Source organism: Carcharhinus amblyrhynchos, chromosome 35 (genome assembly GCF_965287045.1).
Source record: "Carcharhinus amblyrhynchos chromosome 35, sCarAmb.v2.hapA, whole genome shotgun sequence".
Lineage (NCBI taxonomy): Eukaryota > Metazoa > Chordata > Chondrichthyes > Carcharhiniformes > Carcharhinidae > Carcharhinus > Carcharhinus amblyrhynchos.
The window spans coordinates 8,951,578-8,968,220 of NC_137358.1; the positions used below are offsets into that span (position 1 = coordinate 8,951,578).

The 16,643-nt window shown below is 49.6% G+C and overlaps 1 protein-coding gene across 3 annotated transcripts in view; it reads right to left on the reverse strand.

Annotated features, from left to right (window-relative positions):
• Positions 1–3,909: 3,909 nt before the first annotated feature.
• The window catches only part of LOC145361763 (serine/threonine-protein kinase BRSK2-like), a 134,534-nt gene continuing 121,800 nt past the window's right edge, over positions 3,910–16,643 (reverse strand). For all 3 annotated transcript variants that reach the window (XM_080217720.1, XM_080217721.1, XM_080217719.1), the window contains 5 exons: positions 14,775–14,820; positions 12,817–12,940; positions 11,008–11,188; positions 8,185–8,274; positions 3,910–4,444 (listed from right to left, as the gene is read on the reverse strand). In XM_080217720.1, the coding sequence (XP_080073846.1) occupies positions 4,260–4,444; positions 8,185–8,274; positions 11,008–11,188; positions 12,817–12,940; positions 14,775–14,820 (626 nt within the window). In that variant the 3' untranslated portion in view covers positions 3,910–4,259. The remainder of the gene's footprint in view (positions 4,445–8,184; positions 8,275–11,007; positions 11,189–12,816; positions 12,941–14,774; positions 14,821–16,643) is intronic.

The following is a 16,643-nucleotide window of genomic DNA, read 5'->3' on the forward strand; positions in this document are numbered from 1 at the left end:
CTCTGGCGCCTGTTCGGGTACACTGAGGGAGAATTTAGCACGGCCAATGCAACTAACCAGCACAAGTGTGGGGGGAAACTGGAGCACCCGGAGGAAACCCACGCAGTCATGGGGAGAACGTGTGGACTCTGCACAGACAGTGACCCAAGCCAGGAATCGAACCTGGGTCCCGGGACCTATGAGGCAGCAGGGCCAACCACTGGGCCACCGCTGTTAGCGAATAGAGGGGCGAACATCAGGTTATTTATTTTTACAAATGGGTGTACGACCTTTTTGTAAAAAATGGAAGGGGCGGTGGGGAGGTGGCGGTGTTGTGTGAAGAAGGCATGAACTCCACAGAGTTATTCACCAGGTAGTTGCAGGTTGCGGTGGGACAGCAGGCCACAGTGGAAAAAAAAGCTTGATGGGCCAAATGGCCTCTGATCTGAAGAAAAGTTTTTTTGGATACTGAAGGATTGCAGAAGACGTTCTTCAGTTTTCCGGTGAAATTCTGGCAGGGGAAGCAGTGGACACTAACCAGAATGTTGGGAGAACCTCAGGCCATTTTAGGACATCAGACTGCAGTACACGTGAGTGCTCAATTCCTCTTTCCTACTTATGGATTATGGATCAATCTTAACAGTTCTGGACATAATGATGAACATTGCTGAGCCTGGCCAGAGTTTGTTGGGGAAGGTGGGGGGGGGGGGGGGGGGGGTGGGGGGGGGGGGTAGCGGGGGGGAACGCACGTGGGAGACACTGGTGGGTGTGGAGTATCAAAATGTTTTTGATAGGCATCTTGTAACCTCTCTGTAGGCGACTGGATGTCAAATTGGGGACAGTTGGCGGTTGACTTTTATCACCACAGGATCCATCAAGGTGGGTCATAGAATCCCTACAGCGCAGAAGGAGGCCATTCGGCCCATCGAGTCTGCGCCGACAACAATCCCACCCAGGCCCTGTCCCCATAACCCCACGTATTTACCGTAGCTAGTCCCCTTGACACAATTTAGCACGGCCAATCCACCTAACACGCACATCTTTAGACTATGGGAGGAAACTGGAGCACCTAGAGGAAACCCACGCAGACAGGAGGAGACTCCACACAGACGGTGACCAAAGCCGGGAACTGAACCCGGGTTCCTGGCGCTGTGAGGCATCAATGCCACCGTGTTGCCCTTACTGACTGTCTGCCCCTCTAACGTAGCTATATTTGTGGATGGGTGTCCCTGCAGAGGGAGCATATAGCGTCCCAGGGCACCGTGCTTGTTGGGCACCGCAGGGACTGGAGTGTCTTATTGGTCCTTTGAATCACATTTTGGTTGAAAGTTTTAAACGTCTTTTAAATTTTGTATTTTGGTTTCGATGGAACCCCCTTTAAGGGCCTGCCCTCCATGCCTAGTCCCTCAATTTAATTTATTAGATGAAATGGCTCCAGCAAGGAGGGGGCAAGGTGGGGGGGTGGCGGGGGGCGCACTTGAGTGAGTTACCACGGGTCCGCTGGCTCCCCATAAACTCAAAAAGATCAGGACCGTCAGGGGCACAAAAATCAGCACTGCCATGGTGGGAGCGGGGTGGGGGGGAGGGGGGGTGCGGGGTTGGGGGGGGGGCAACGTTTCTTTTTATGATGTGGAGATGCTGGCATTGGATTGGGGTGGGACAGTAAGGAGTGTCACAACATCAGGTTAAAGCCCAACAGATGTATTTGGAATCACTAGCTTTCGGAGCACTGCCCCTTCATCAGGTGAGTTTTTTTTAACTTATTCGTGGGACGTGGGTGTCGCTGGCTGGGCCAGTATTTATTGCCCAACCTTAGTTGCCCTTGGAGGGCGGTTGAGTGTCAACCATATCGCTGTGGCTCTGGAGTCACACGTAGGCCAGACTGGGAAAGGACGGCAGATTTCCTTCCCTAAAGGACATTAGTGACCCAGATGGGCTTTTCTGACAATGGTTTCATGGTCATCAGTAGATTCTTAAATCCAGATTTTTATTTTACTGAATTCAAATTCCACCATCTACCGTGGGGGGATTCGAACCCGGGTCCCCAGGACATTAGCTGAGTTTCTGGATTAATAGCAGCAGTAATACCATTTGGCCATCGCCTGGTTTAATGTTACCAGTCGGCAAGCCCTACGTGGTGGTGACAGTGAGGTGGGGGCAGTTTCAATCAGAGGATTAAAAAGGGAATTTGGACAGGTCCAGAGACAGGAAGAATGTTCCGGAGGCTGAGGGGAGAAGGCGGGAGAATGGTGAATCTACTCACTGGGGCAGACACGATGTTCCAAATGGCCTCCCGCTGCACCGTGGCAATTCAGTGACTCAGTGCGAACAGAGAGGTTACATATGGGTGTACTATTAGCTTTGCGAGAACTTGTGTCTTTATTCCATCTCCTGGAAAGCTGGTTTTTTCTAAACCTGGTTGAGCAGAGGTGACAAAGTTCCTCTGTCAGTGATGGAGGAGGACTCTGTAACTTGTATCGACCTTGAATGATCCCCAACTATTCACGTGGAGTAGAGAGAAGGGTGGAGGTCTCGTTCACACGCACACTGATGTACGGATAAAAACTCATCCAATTGGAATATTTCTGAGGCTTAATCTGGTCATTCCCGACTGTCTAATTACTCTCTGGCTATTTATACTCCCGTGAGTCTTCATCTTGTCTGAGCTCTCTCTGTCTCTAATTCCCTTTGTCACAGTTTCTCCCCATCTCTTAACAAGGGGGGTTGATTTTAATCGCTGTCACCTCAGAGCCAACAGAAGGAAAGTAAGGCAGCTTGTAAATCTGTTTCCCATTCCCTCCCAGTCTGGAAGAATTAAAATCGTCCCCTATATCTCCAGCTCTTCTGTCGGTCACAGAACAACACAGCATGGAAACAGGCCCTTCAGTCCATCCAGTCCAGGGTGCTATCTCAGCTGGTCCCAATTGCCTGCGGCTGCCTTCCAATCCTTTCCTATCCAAATATGTTTATATGTTGTTATTGTACCTGCCTCAACAACCTTCTCTGACCTCTACCTCAGCACGTCCCTGTCCATTTCTCCCTCTATCCCACTCTAAGTGCATGTGTGTGTGTGTGTGTGTGTGTGTGTGTGTGTGCGCGTGTGTGTGTTGACAAGCCAATAACATTATAAAGAAAGGAATGCCCACATTCGGAGAGATCAGGAATGGTCTAACTGATTAGGATTGAGGGACTGAACGGCCTCCTTCTGTTCCCAAGCGATGCACCAGAGCCAGACTCAGTCCCGACCCTAGTTCTTGGGGTCCGTCGTCGCCTCCTACATCCTGTGTCGAGAGCTCAGCGATCCGTATTCTAACGGCATCTCACCTCAGAGCTGCAAACAAAATTACCATCGCTATTCTAAATAGCAGCGACCACCCCCAGTCCCCCCCCACCTTGGGATCACGCTTATGCGCCACGGTATCAGAAGGTAAGTAAGGTAGCCGCCCGCACAGTGACTCAAGCCGTACATTCTGGGAATGGGGTTCCGTGGCCCAGAGGAGAAAGGCGGGTGAACAGATGAAAAGTCTCATGGAGGTTTCCAAGCCAGAATTTTACTTGACCTTCCGTCAGACACTGTTTGGCGCTTTGAGCTCCGGTCGGTCTCGGTCCCTGGAAGCTCGCCGTTGAACACTTCTTGGCGGGTGACATCTGCACAAAGCCGGGGCTGGCTCTACCAACCTGGAGTGCCAGCTGGGAAAGAACCGGATACAGGCGGTTCGCTTTCTCCTTCGGATTCCTCTCTCGCTCAACCAATCCCGTCCACAAGGCTACAAAAAGGAGCATTCCGCTAACTTTCCTGGCCGAAGACGCCTCGGACATGGATCCGGGTTGTTGGGTAGCTTACACTTCCCCGCGCCCCCCCTTTCTTGCCCCTCCCCACCCACATTCCCCCCCCTTCCCTTTTCTTTGTCCCTCACCTCCCCTTGCAGGAAGGTGCGTAGGGAATGTTCTGGAGGGCCCTCAAGACCCTCGGTCCAACGATATGCTGAGCTGAAGGCAGCTACTGCGGAGACGATGTCTCCATACCTTCCTGAAGCAGACACTAGCGTCTTGGAGATGTTATCAATTCAGAAGGCAGAGAAAGCCCCAACCTCGGCTGGCGGACTGCACAGTCTGTTTTTAAATAATAAAATGAGATGGGACTATAGAGGTCGTGTTTCAGTTCCATTTTTCTTCACTTTTTTTTAAAGATATTTACATCCTCACAAAAGACAGCATCAGATGCCTTATTTTTCCACTAGTTCCTTTTCTCCTCTTTTGTTTTTTTTTTGCGTTTGTTTTTATGGTTGACTTTGTGTGCCATTGGAAGATAAAAGCTTGGGTTTCTCTTTCAAAGAGGATGAGTGTTTGGAGTCCCCACGCCTGAAGTGCTCAACAGACTCGGAGTCGTTCCACGCCCTGGGCATGCTCTGGGCCCCTCGGATTGAAGTCCCTGAAGGATGGCTAAACTGGCCATTTTTCTCATCTGAAAGGAAAGAGAGAGAGAGAGAAAAAATGAGAACCGCGGAACCTCCACGGTGCAGGAAACGGCCAATCCATCCTGATCCGCACATCTTTGGACACTAAGGGGCAATTTAGCTTGGCCGATCCACCTAACCTGCACATCCTTAGACACTAAGGGGCAATGTAGCACGGCCAATCCACCTAACCCGCACATCTTTCGGACTGTGGGAGGAAATTGGAGCACCTGGAGGAAACCCACGCAGACATGGGAAGAATGTGCAGACTCCACACAGTTAGTGACCCAAGCCGGGAATCGAACACGGACCCCTGGTGCTGTGAGGCAGCAGTGCTGACCACTGTGATCATGATAGGGTGGAGGGCAGGAGCAGAAAACCGAATTTGACTGCTTCACCACTGGCGACCATGCTACAGTGGCGCACACCACTGCTTCACAGTGCCAGAGACCTGGGTTCAATACCCAGCTTGGGTCACTGTGTGGATTTTGCACGTTCTCCCCATGTCTGCGTGGGTTGCCTCTGGGTGCTCCGGTTTTCCTCCCACAGTCCAAAAGACGTGCTGGTTAGGTGCATTGGCTATGCTAAATTCTCCCTCAGTGCTAAATTCTCCCTCAATGTACCGGAACAGGCGCCGGAGTGCAGTGACTTGGGGATTTTCACAGTAACTTCACTGCAGTGTTAATGTAAGCCTACTTGTGACTAATAAATAAACTTTAACTTCAGCTACCTGCACCCTCTGCGCTGGAATCCTTCCCAAAACCTCTCTCCCTCTCTCTCTTTCTCCTTCTTCCATTAAGATGGTCCTCTTTGACCACATTTTTGGTCCTACCTGCCTGGAATGTTGGTGAGGCCACACCTGGAGTATTGTGTGCAGTTTTGGTGTCCTTATCTGAGGAAAGATGTCCTTGCTGTAGAGGGAGTGCAGCGAAGGTTTACCAGGCTGATTCCTGGGACAGCAGGTCAGTCATATAAGGAGAGACTAGAATTATATTCGCTGGAGTTTAGAAAAATGAAGGGGACCTCATAGATACTTATAAACTTCTAACAGGGTTAAACAGGGTAGATTCAGAAAGAATGTTCCCAATGGTGGGGGGAGTCCGGAGCTAGGGGGTCATAGTTTGAGGATAAGGAGTAAACTTTTTAGGACTGAGGTGAGGAGAAATTTCTTCACCCAGAGGGTGGTGCATGTGTGGAATTCACTCCCACAGAAAGTAGTTGAGGCCAAAATGTTGTGTGATTCCAAGAAGAAATTAGATTTAGCTCTTGGGGCTAAAGGGATCAAGGGATATGGGGAGAAGGGGGGGCGGAAAATCAGGATATTGAATTTAATAATCAGTCATGATCAAAATGAATGGCGGAGCAGGCTCGAAGGGCTGAATGGCCTCCTCCTGCTTCTAGTTTCTATGTTCCTAATGTCACCTTGGCTTGGTGTGAAAATTTGTTTTATAAAACGGCCTTGAAGTGCCTTTGGATGCTTTGTGAAAATGAGGTGCTATATAAATGCAAGGTGTCTGATTGGCTGGGTGAGTGAAGCTCTCACAGGATGTTTTGCAGGTTCAGTTGGGAGAGGATTTGAACCCACTCGAGGCCACTGTTCTGGGATGTTATCTCCTGAATAATGCCTTCCAGAGCCTGCTGAGATCATTGGTCTGTTGGGTCATGGGCAGATTAAGAATGGATTCTGTGGGGTGATGGCATCAGGATCTCCCAGTCGTGAACACTTCCACTCCGTTCTCATAGTTTCTGTCCCATCTGCTCTTTGCCCAGCGGAGGCACAGAGGGTCCTCTGAGGGAGAACCTCTTCAGCTATGCAGCATACATGCCTAAAACATTCCACGGCAACACACACTCTGTTACTCGGAGACTCTTCCATGTTACCCCAGGATTATAGATTCGTAGAGTCATACAGTGCAGGAAAGGCCCTTCGGCCCATCGACCCTGCACCAACACTAACTACCACTAAAAGTGCCTTAATCCCATTTTCCTGCACTTGTTCCCATATCCTTGAATGTTATGATATGTCATGCGCTCACCCAAAGCGGGGCAGCACAGTGGCACACTGGTTAGCACTGCTGCCACATAGTGCCAGGGACCCGGGTTCAATGCCAGGCTTGGGTCACTGTCTGTATGGAAGCTGCATGTTCTCCCTGTGTCTGCGTGGGTTTCCTCCGGTTTCCTCCCACAGTCCAAAGACGTGCAAGTTAGGTGGATTGGCCATGTTAAACTGCCCCTTAGTGTCAGGGGGACTAGCTAAGGTAAATGCGTGGGGTTATGGGGATAGGACTTGGCTGGGATTGTGATCAGTGCAGACTCGATGGGCCAAATGGTCTCCTTCTGCACTGTGGGGATTCTACAAAGGTTGTAAGGTTTTGGACTTCCACTACCTTCTAAGACAGTACATTCCAGTTCCCACCACCCTCTGAGTGAAATTTTTTTTTCCCTCCAACCCCCTCTGAATCTCCTGCCCCTCACCCTATATCCCCTCATGATTGACCCCCTCAACCAAGGGGGAACAGATGCTCCCTCCTCGCCCTGTCCAAACCCCTCATGATCTTATACACCTCAATCAGCCTTCTCTGCTCCAGAGAGAAACCAATCCAAGCCTCTCTCCTTATAGCTTAAACCCAGTGTTGATAACTCTGTCTTTTCAACTAAGTTTGTCTTGGGCAACATCACATTGGCAAAGCAGCTAGTTCATGGTCCACGGATACACAAATGCGAATATGTAAAAAAGCAAAATACTGCAGATGCCAGAGTCTGAAACCAAAACAGGAAATGCCGGAATGTCGCAGCTGGTCTGACAGCATCTGTGGGGAGAGAATCGAGCCAACGTTTCGAGTCTGGATGACCCTTTGTCAGAACAAAGAAAATCAGAGAAGATTTATACCAGGAGGGAGGGTCGTGGAGGGGGGAGTGGCTGTAATTGGACAAAAGAAATGTAAAACGGGGTTACGATGATATGGTGGGATTGTGGTTGGTGCAGATGTGACGGGCTGAATGGCCTCCTTCTGCTCTGTATGAGTCGATGATACTCTGAGTGAAGGTGAAGGAGGCTGTGAAAGGGACTAAGTGTGTTCATTAAGTGATCAGAATGCGAGAACAGAGGTACAGATGGTGAAGGCAGTTGCCCTGAAAAGAGGGCAGAGTGGGGGCGGGTGGGGGCATGAAGGAGAGCGGGAATGGAGAAGTGGAAAAATGGAAGTGAGAAAGAGGGATTAGAAAATGGATGAATGAGTAAAGTTTATTTATTAGTGTCACAAGCAGGCTGACATTAACGCTGCAATGAAGTTACTGTGAAAATCCCCTAGCCGCCACACTCTGGCACCTGTTCGGGTACACTGAGGGAGAATCTAGCACGGCCAATGCACCCTAACCAGCACGCCTTTCGGACTGTGGGAGGAAACCGGAGCACCCGGAGGAAACCCACGCAGACACGGGGAGAACATGCAAACTCCGCACTAACAGGGACCCCAAGCGGGGAACGAACCTGGATCCCTGGAGCTGTGAGGCAGCAGCGCTAACCACTGCGCTACCATAAAATGAAATAAAATGAACAAAATGGGGTGAAAGTGGAGGGGAGAGTTTGTGGTTTGAAGTTGTTGAACTCAATATTCAGTCTGGAAGGCTGTCAAGTAGGCAGTCGGAAAGTGAGGTGTTGTTCCTCCAGTTTGAGTTGGGCTCCACAGACACAAACACACATGTTCCATCATGTACACATACAGTGTAATCGAATAACATTACCTACCTGCAAGTGCCTGAACCAAAGGCTGATCATGTGCACTTAATAACTGTGCTTGGATAGTTTCCACAACTCTCTTAAACCTGCGGCTGGGCCCTGCAGAGACAAAAAGCTCGTTAATGATTAACATCATGTACACAGTGATTTATTTATTCATTCCTGGGACATGGCCGTCGCTGGCTAGGCCAGCATTTATTGCCCAGCCCTAGTTGTCCCTGGAGGGCAGTTGCGAGTCAACCACATTGCTGTGGAGTCACGTGTAAGCCAGACCGGGGTAAGGACGGCAGATTTCCTTCCCGAAAGAGACATTAGTGAACCAGGTGGGTTTTTCTGACAATGGCTTCATGGTCATCAGGAGATTCCTAACTCCAGATTTTTTTTAAAATTGAACTCAAATTCCACCATCTGCTGTGGCGGGATTTGAACCTGGCTCCCCAGAACATTAGCTAGGTTTCTGGATTAATAGTCTAACGATAACACCACTGGGCCATCACCTCCCCATTATGAAGAGGATCATTAATGTTCTTCAGGCCTGCAGATGATTTCACTCGCACGCTATGTCGTCCACTCTGAGGGGAGGGGGAGGGGCAGGGGCAGGGGGAGGGAAAGGGGGGGGGCAATTTTCTGGTTTGATCCAAGTGTCCCCCAGTTTCCACAGCCATTTAGGCGAACGCGTTTCAGCTTTCTACTCGCCCTTTATTAAAAAGCTGCTTTTGAGAGTTCCTTCCTAAATTATCTGGCTCCAATTGTTGCGCCTCTTTGTTCATTCCCCCCGTCAGCTGATACAGTTTTGTGCTGTTCAATCCATCAAACCTGTTTAACATTCTAAACTTTGCAATCACGTCCCCTCACTCCCCCTCAAATCAGCAACACTCCAGGGAATTCAAGCCAAGTAGGCGGCACAGTGGGCCAGTGGTTAGCACTGCTGCCTCACAGTGCCAGGGACCCGGGTTCAATTTCAGCCTCAGGTCACATAAGAACATAAGAAATAGGAGCAGGAGTAGGCCATCCAGCCCTTCGAGCCTGCCCCGCCATTCAATAAGATCATGGCTGATCTGTCGCTGCTCAGTTCCACTTTCCCGCCCTCTCCCCATAACCCTTAATCCCCTCTCTTATCAAAAACCCATCAACCCGCGTCTTAAAAATATTTAGCGAGGCAGCCTCCACCACTTCAACGGGCAGAGAATTCCAGAGATTCACCACCCTTTGAGTGAAGAAGTTCCTCCTCAACTCCATTCTAAACCGCCCCCCTTTTATCTTGAGGCTGTGCCCCCTAGTCCTACTGTCCTTTCTGAGCGGGAAGAGTCTCTCCACCTCTATCCTATCCATCCCATTCATCATCTTATACGTCTCAATGAGATCTCCCCTCATTCTTCTAAACTCTAACGAGTACAAGCCCAGTTTATTCAGCCTCTCCTCATAGCTCAACCCCCTCAACTCCGGTATCAGCCTAGTAAACCTCCTCTGCACTCCCTCCAAGGCCAAAATATCTTTGCGCAGGTGCGGCGCCCAAAACTGCACACAGTACTCCAGCTGCGGCCTCACCAATGCTCTATACAGCCACAGCAAGACCTCCCTACTTTTATATTCAATCCCCCTCGCTATGAAGGCCAGCATCCCATTCGCCTTCCTGACCACCTGCTGCACCTGCAAGCTGGGTTTTTGCGACTCATGCACAAGGACCCCGAGGTCCCTCTGCACCGTCGCCTGCTGCAGTTTTTCGCCCCGTAAGTAATAGTCCTTCCTACCATTTTTCCTACCAAAGTGGACCACCTCACACTTGCCAACATTAAATTCCATTTGCCATTTCCTGGCCCATTCGCCCAGCCTATCTAAATCCTTCTGCAGACTCTCCACACCCTCCGCACAATTTGCCGTTCCCCCAATCTTGGTGTCATCAGCAAATTTCGACACCCTACACTCGGTTCCCTCCTCCAGATCATCTATATAAATGGTAAAAAGCTGAGGCCCCAGCACCGACCCCTGGGGCACTCCACTAGTCACCATCCGCCAATCTGAATAGCACCCATTGACCCCCACTCTCTGCCTCCTATTTGACAACCAATCCTCCATCCATGCTAACACCCTACCCCCAACTCCATGTCCCTCGACCTTCTGCAATAACCTCTTGTGAGGTACTTTGTCAAACGCCTTCTGAAAATCTAGAAAGACCACATCCACTGGCTCTCCTCTATCCACCGCCCTAGACACATCCTCATAGAACTCCAGTAAATTTGTCAGACACGACTTCCCTTTAATGAAACCATGCTGCGTCTGCTCTATCAAGCTGAAGGTTGTACGTTCTCCCCGTGTCTGCGTGGTGCTCCAGTTTCCTCCCACAGTCCAAAAATGTGTAGGTTAGGTAGATTGGCCATGCTAAACTCCCTTAGTGTCCAAAGATGTGCAGGGTAGGTGGATTGGCCATGGTAAATTGCCCCTTAGTGTCTAAAAGGTGTGTATATTAGGTGGATTGGCCATGCTAAATTGTTCCTTAGTGTCAGGAGGACTAGCGGGGTAACAACGTGGGGTTATGGGGATAGGGCCTGGGTGGGATTGTTGTCGGTACCGTCTCGATGGACCAAATGGCCTACTTCTGTGCTGTAGGGATTCCATGAAATCTGACCTCATAATTTATTTCTCAAAGGATCAGGATTGGTGTGTCTGTGCATCACCCCGTAGCATTATGCAATTTTCACAGGACTGTACTGTCCCACACACAACAAAAAAAAACCCTTCACTCGAATTCCCCTGCAAACTCCAGCAATTACATTACTGGGGCGATGCCCCAGCTCCCCATCCCCCGCACCCCCCCAACCAAGTGTCTCTCACCTGACATTAGCGTGAAGGTGACGGAGTAAATGCCATTCTCTTTCTGTGCCTCACTGCCTTCTGCGTACGTGATATCCACCTGGAACTTGACAGGTTTCTGGAAAACCGTGGGGCCTCCTACCGATTTGTACTCTGCGCGGAAACTCGTTTGCGAGATAACACTGTGACTCAAACTGGGAATCTGGAGGAAAGCGAAGGATATTGGAGCATAAACATTCCCTCCTTTTACCCCTCTCCTTCCACCACCCCTGTGCCCCCCCTCCCCCCCTCAACCCGAGGGGTTGTTGACTCTGAACGGGGCAGGGTACCACGTGCACCAAGAACCCTTTCTCCTGAGTCTGTAAAGTGACCAATTCTATATATCAGAGACTAACGGGAGGCCCAGATTTTTCTGCCCTTACACCATCAGCCCTGAGAAAATTACTCCCAGCGCTCGGTTCCCAACTCCGACCATATTTCCACCTCACATACAGGAGAAATCCTGGCCTACGTCAAGTCAGTGCGCCCATTTTAGGATTGCCGGCTTTGGTTATAGAGTCATAGAGGTTGACAGCACGGAAACAAGTTGGCCCTTTGGCCCAACTTGTCCATGCCACCCTTTGTTTTAAACCCCTAAGCTAATCCCAACTGGCCGCATTTGGCCCATATCCCTCTATACCCATCATACCCATGTAATTGTCTAAACGCTTTTCAAAAGACAAAATTGTACCCACCTCTACTCCTATCTCTGGCAGCTCATTCCAGGCACTCACCACCCTCTGTGTGAAAAAAATTGCTCCTCTGGACACTCTCCCCTCTCACCTTAAACCTATGCCTCTAGTTTTAGACTCCCCTACCTTTGGGAAAATGTATTGACTATCTAGCTGATCTGTGCCCCTCATTATTTTATTGACCTCTGTAAGATCACCCCTCAGCCTCCTGCGCTCCAGAGAAAAAAGTCCCCGTCTATCCAGGCTCTCCTTATAACTCAAAACTATCAAGTCCGGGTAGCATCCTAGTAAATCTTTCCTGCACTCTTTCTAGTTTAGTAATATGCTTTCTACAATAGGGTGACTAGAATTGCACACAGTATTCCAAGTGTGGCCTTACCAATGTTTTGTACAACTTCAATAAAACGTCCCAACTCCTGTATTCAATGTTCTGATCTTCAGAAATACTTCTGGTTGGAGGTATTCCTGAGAGTTTCATCATATATTCTCCAAGATAAGAGGGTCGAACCACCTCACCTTGACATTCAATGGCATTACTATAATGACTTCAATTGGGCCATTGAGGTTGGCCTATTGGAGTATGAACTCCCTGATTAAGCAAGAAAAGATGCTCCCAGGAAAGGATATCCCTGATTAAGGAGTCAATTGATGAGCCAATTTGGGAGTCTTTGCCTTGTATTTAACCAGGAGTATCAGTTCCTCTGGCTTTGGTTTGTTGGAACAGCTTTAATATTCAGTTATCACAGTTGTTTTCTTTCTGTTTTTTTGTTTGTAATTGATAAAAGTTCTTGCTAATTTTCTTTCTATATACGTAAACTATATTCTTTGTTTGGTAAAAGCTCCCTACTGGGTCGTTTGAATCATATCTGAAGTGGAACACGTCATGCTCATCCTAGCCAAATTCAAGATGTAAAACTGATGGTTCAGTCTCTGTAAAGTACTTTGGAGTTTCTAACCTGACCCATAACATTCCCACCCACTCATCCTGTTAGTCTGTACAGCATGGGGTCAGTGACCTGAACCTGGGACTCTCCCTATCTCTAATACATTTCAGGAGAGCACAGAAAGATTCTGGAGGAAGAAATGGTTAGGATCTCACTGAGAGGAAGGCGTGCACAATGTCTGCCTTGATGGAGCTTAGGGGCTTATCTCTGATGACCACGAATATCTGTTCCTCTTTGTCCAAGTTAATGAAGTTTCCAAACCATGACTTCTTAGCAAGTCTGCAAGAGAGAGAGAGAGAAACCCAGGTGATACTGAGCAAGAAACTGATCATGCAGGGAGCTTTTGCAGGGTCGAGGAGGAGAGATGCGGAGTCCGGATACAGACTCCCTTTAGGGAATAGTGGGGAAAACCTGCCCCCCCCATCCCTCTGCCCGAACCCCAGCACCCAACCTCTGACCCTGCAAGATTCCATCCTTAACCCGCATCTCATCCCACCCCTACTTCCGACACCATCCTCTTTCCAATCCCACTCATTCTTTTATTATAGAATCATAGAATCCTATGGTGCAGAAGGAGGCCATTCGGCCCATCGAGTCTGCACCGACCACAATCCCACCCAGGCCCTATCCCCATAACCCCATGCATTTACCCTAGCGAGTTCCCCCTGACACTAATGGTAATTTAGCATGGCCAATCCACCTAACCCGCACATCTTTGGACTGTGGGAGGGAACCGGAGCACCCGAGGTAACCCACGCAGACATGGGGAGAACGTGCAGACTCCACACAGATGGTGACCCAAGCCGGGAATCGAACCTGGGTCCCTGGCGCTCCGGGGCAGCAGTGCGAACCACTGTGCCGCCATACCGCCCCCAACTCTGACATACCCCACTCCCACTCTCCCCCCACCGCTCCCCGACCCAGACTGATTCCCCTCCTTACCCCCACCCCCAGTCCTCCCGGTCCGCCCCCTCCCGTGTTTGGTATTCCCCAATCCTCCGGAATGGCAATTAGTTTATTAGAAAATAAAGAATGCATCGGTATAGCGCGCCTGATGTCCCTCACAGACAATGGATTCATTTTGAAGTGTTATCACTACTGTAGTGTAGGAAACAACGCAGCCAGTCTGCACACAGCAAGATCCCACAAACAGCACTGTGATAATGAGCAGATACTCTGTTTTTGTGATGTTGAGCGAGGGAAAAACATCGACCCGGACGCTGAGAAAGACACCCGCTGCTCTTCTACAAAACAGCGGACACGCGATCTCTCCAATCACCTCGAGCGTGTAGAACAAGGCGCCTCGATTTAACAGCTCACCCCCAAACAAACAGCACCTCCGGCAGTGCAGCACTCCCAACAGAACAGAAACAGAGACAGAGGGGAGGTGAGAGGGAATGAGGGAAGGGAGAGAGAGAAGGATTGAGGGAGAGAAAAGAGAAGGAATGAGATAGAGACGAAAGAGAGAGAGAGGAGGGAGAAAGGAAATTGAGAGGGGGTGAGAAGGAGATAGAGAGAAGGGTGAAAGGGAATGAGGGAGAGGGAGGAAAGAGAGAGAGACATAGAGACAGAGTCAGAGGGAACCAGAGACAGAGAGACAGAGACAAAGAGAGAGACACACACACACACACACACACACACAAAGAGTCATAGAGAGAGAGAGAGACACACACACACACATAGAAAAAAAACAGAGAGAGAGGGAGAGACAGAGGGAGAAACAGAGAGAAAGACACACACACATACACACACACACACACACAGATAGAGAGAGACAGACAGAGACAGAAACAGAGAGAGAGATAGAGGGAAAGATAGAGACACACACACACACACAGAAAGGGAGAGAGAGAGAGAGACAGAGAGGAAAGTGAAAACTGAATAGAAAGAGAAACTGAGAAAGGGAGAAATGTGAAAATCAAAACAAACAGGAGTCAGAAACAATACAGAGGAAGAAAAAGACTAAGATGAGAAAGAAAGAGAATGGACAAGGAATGTGCGAGGGAACAGAGTCCAGAAGGAAAGGGCGATAGGACAGTGTGTGGTTCAGGGCAGGAGATTACTCTCTGCCCTCTGCTAGTACCCTCCACATTAGCCCACAAGTTGAACTTACTCTGGTGATGATTCTGGCGTCAGGCTGGACATTTCCTCAGTTGGGACTGTGCAGGGTGGGGGGGTGGGAGGAAGCAGAGGACATTGTATTAGTGTCACCCGTAAGGAGAGCTTTCTCAGCGACAGCCTTCATCCCAAAACACCTGTCCTGACTCTTCACCCTTCACCTGACACTGAGCTACATCACATGGAAATGCCAACCTGGTGACGCGTCCTTGCGTCCCTGGCACCAAGAGGGGCCATTCTTCACACGAGGGCCATTGGAGGGGGTCAAAGGAAACTCTGATTCTCCCCTCACTCAAGCACAAAGACACCATCTGTCTGGCAGAGATGCCAGACAAGGCCTGGTTTTGAACCCTCTTTTGCCTGGATGGAGACTGGTGAGGCCTTAATGTGGCATCTTGCGACTCCAGACAGCAACAAATCCAGTGCAGGCCAGCTAACATCTAGATCATGTGATCCACACACATTTTAGTAATATCAAGAACGGCTTTTCAATTTAGAATCGTGGTGTGAGAGAGCACAGGAGGCCATTCTACCCACTGTGCCTATGCTAGCTCTTTGCAAGAGTGACTCAATTATCCCCCGCTCTTTCCCCCAAGCCCTGTAAATTCTCCCCCTTATTTACACTGTGACCCTTACTGTCAGTGGACTGATCCAGTCCATTAGGTGGAGGGTGGGGTCCCACTCATTGGATCCAGATCTTAGCAATAAAAAGAGGATCACCATAGATTATAGAATCCCTACAGTGCAGAAGGAGGCCATTCAGCCCATCAGGTTTGCACTGTCTGTCTAACAGAGTATCCCACCCAGATTCTCTCCTTTGTCCTATTCCCGTAACCCCACTCATTTACCATGGCCAATCCACCTAACCTGCACATCTTTAGCCACTAAGGGACAATTTGGCATAGCCAATCCATCTAACCAGCACATCTTTGGACACTAAGGGGCAATCCCACCCAGGCCTTATCACCATAATCCCACATATTTATCTTAGCTAATCCTCCCGACCCTAAGGGGCAATTTAGCACCCTAACCCGCACATCTATGCACTGTGGGAGGAAACCGGAGCATCCGTAGGAAACCCATGCAGACACGGGGAGAACGTGCAAACTCCATATAGACAGTGACCCAAGCTGGGAATCGAACCCGGGTCCCTGGCGCTGTGAGGCAGCAGTGCTAACCACTGTGCCACCGTGCTGCCCTTTGTTACCAGGAAAGGAAAGACCTAGTGATGGGGAAAGATTGGAGAGTTTGGTGTCCTTATCCTTGGAACGTAAGAGGCTAAGGCGTTTATTTAGGCAGATAAAAGTTACAAGGGGTGTGAACCCCTTTACTTTTGTACCAGGTAGAACAGCTGGTGGGGGCTTAGACTTACAGTCGGTAGGAGGATTTGAGCGTTGAGAGAACATTTTCTTTCACCCAGAGGGTGGTGAGGGGTACTGGAACTCACTGTCTGAAAGGGTGGTGGGAGTAGAAACCCCCACCTCTTTCATCCAGTGTTGGATCGGACTATACCTTTTCTCATTGGTCAGATGGGAAACATCCCAACCTCAGGAATGGCCTCAACATTCACATTTCCGATGAACTTTGCAAAGGCATCGAACCCCGGCCCGACTACGAACCTGACCCCTGTTTGACCCTGGGCCTTACTAAACAAGGTCAACATCTTGAACACCGCCTGCTCAAGCCGCCATCACTTCACCTTCAGAGCAACACAGAGTAGTTTATATTGGTCTGCGGAGAGGTTTATGGGCACAAGTGTATGGCGGGAGTGGAAAAATCTGCTGTTCCCATGTGTGTTGTTCCTCCCCCTGCCACCCCCCTCTCACCCACCACACCCCAGATGTCCAGATCACCAACAACCTGT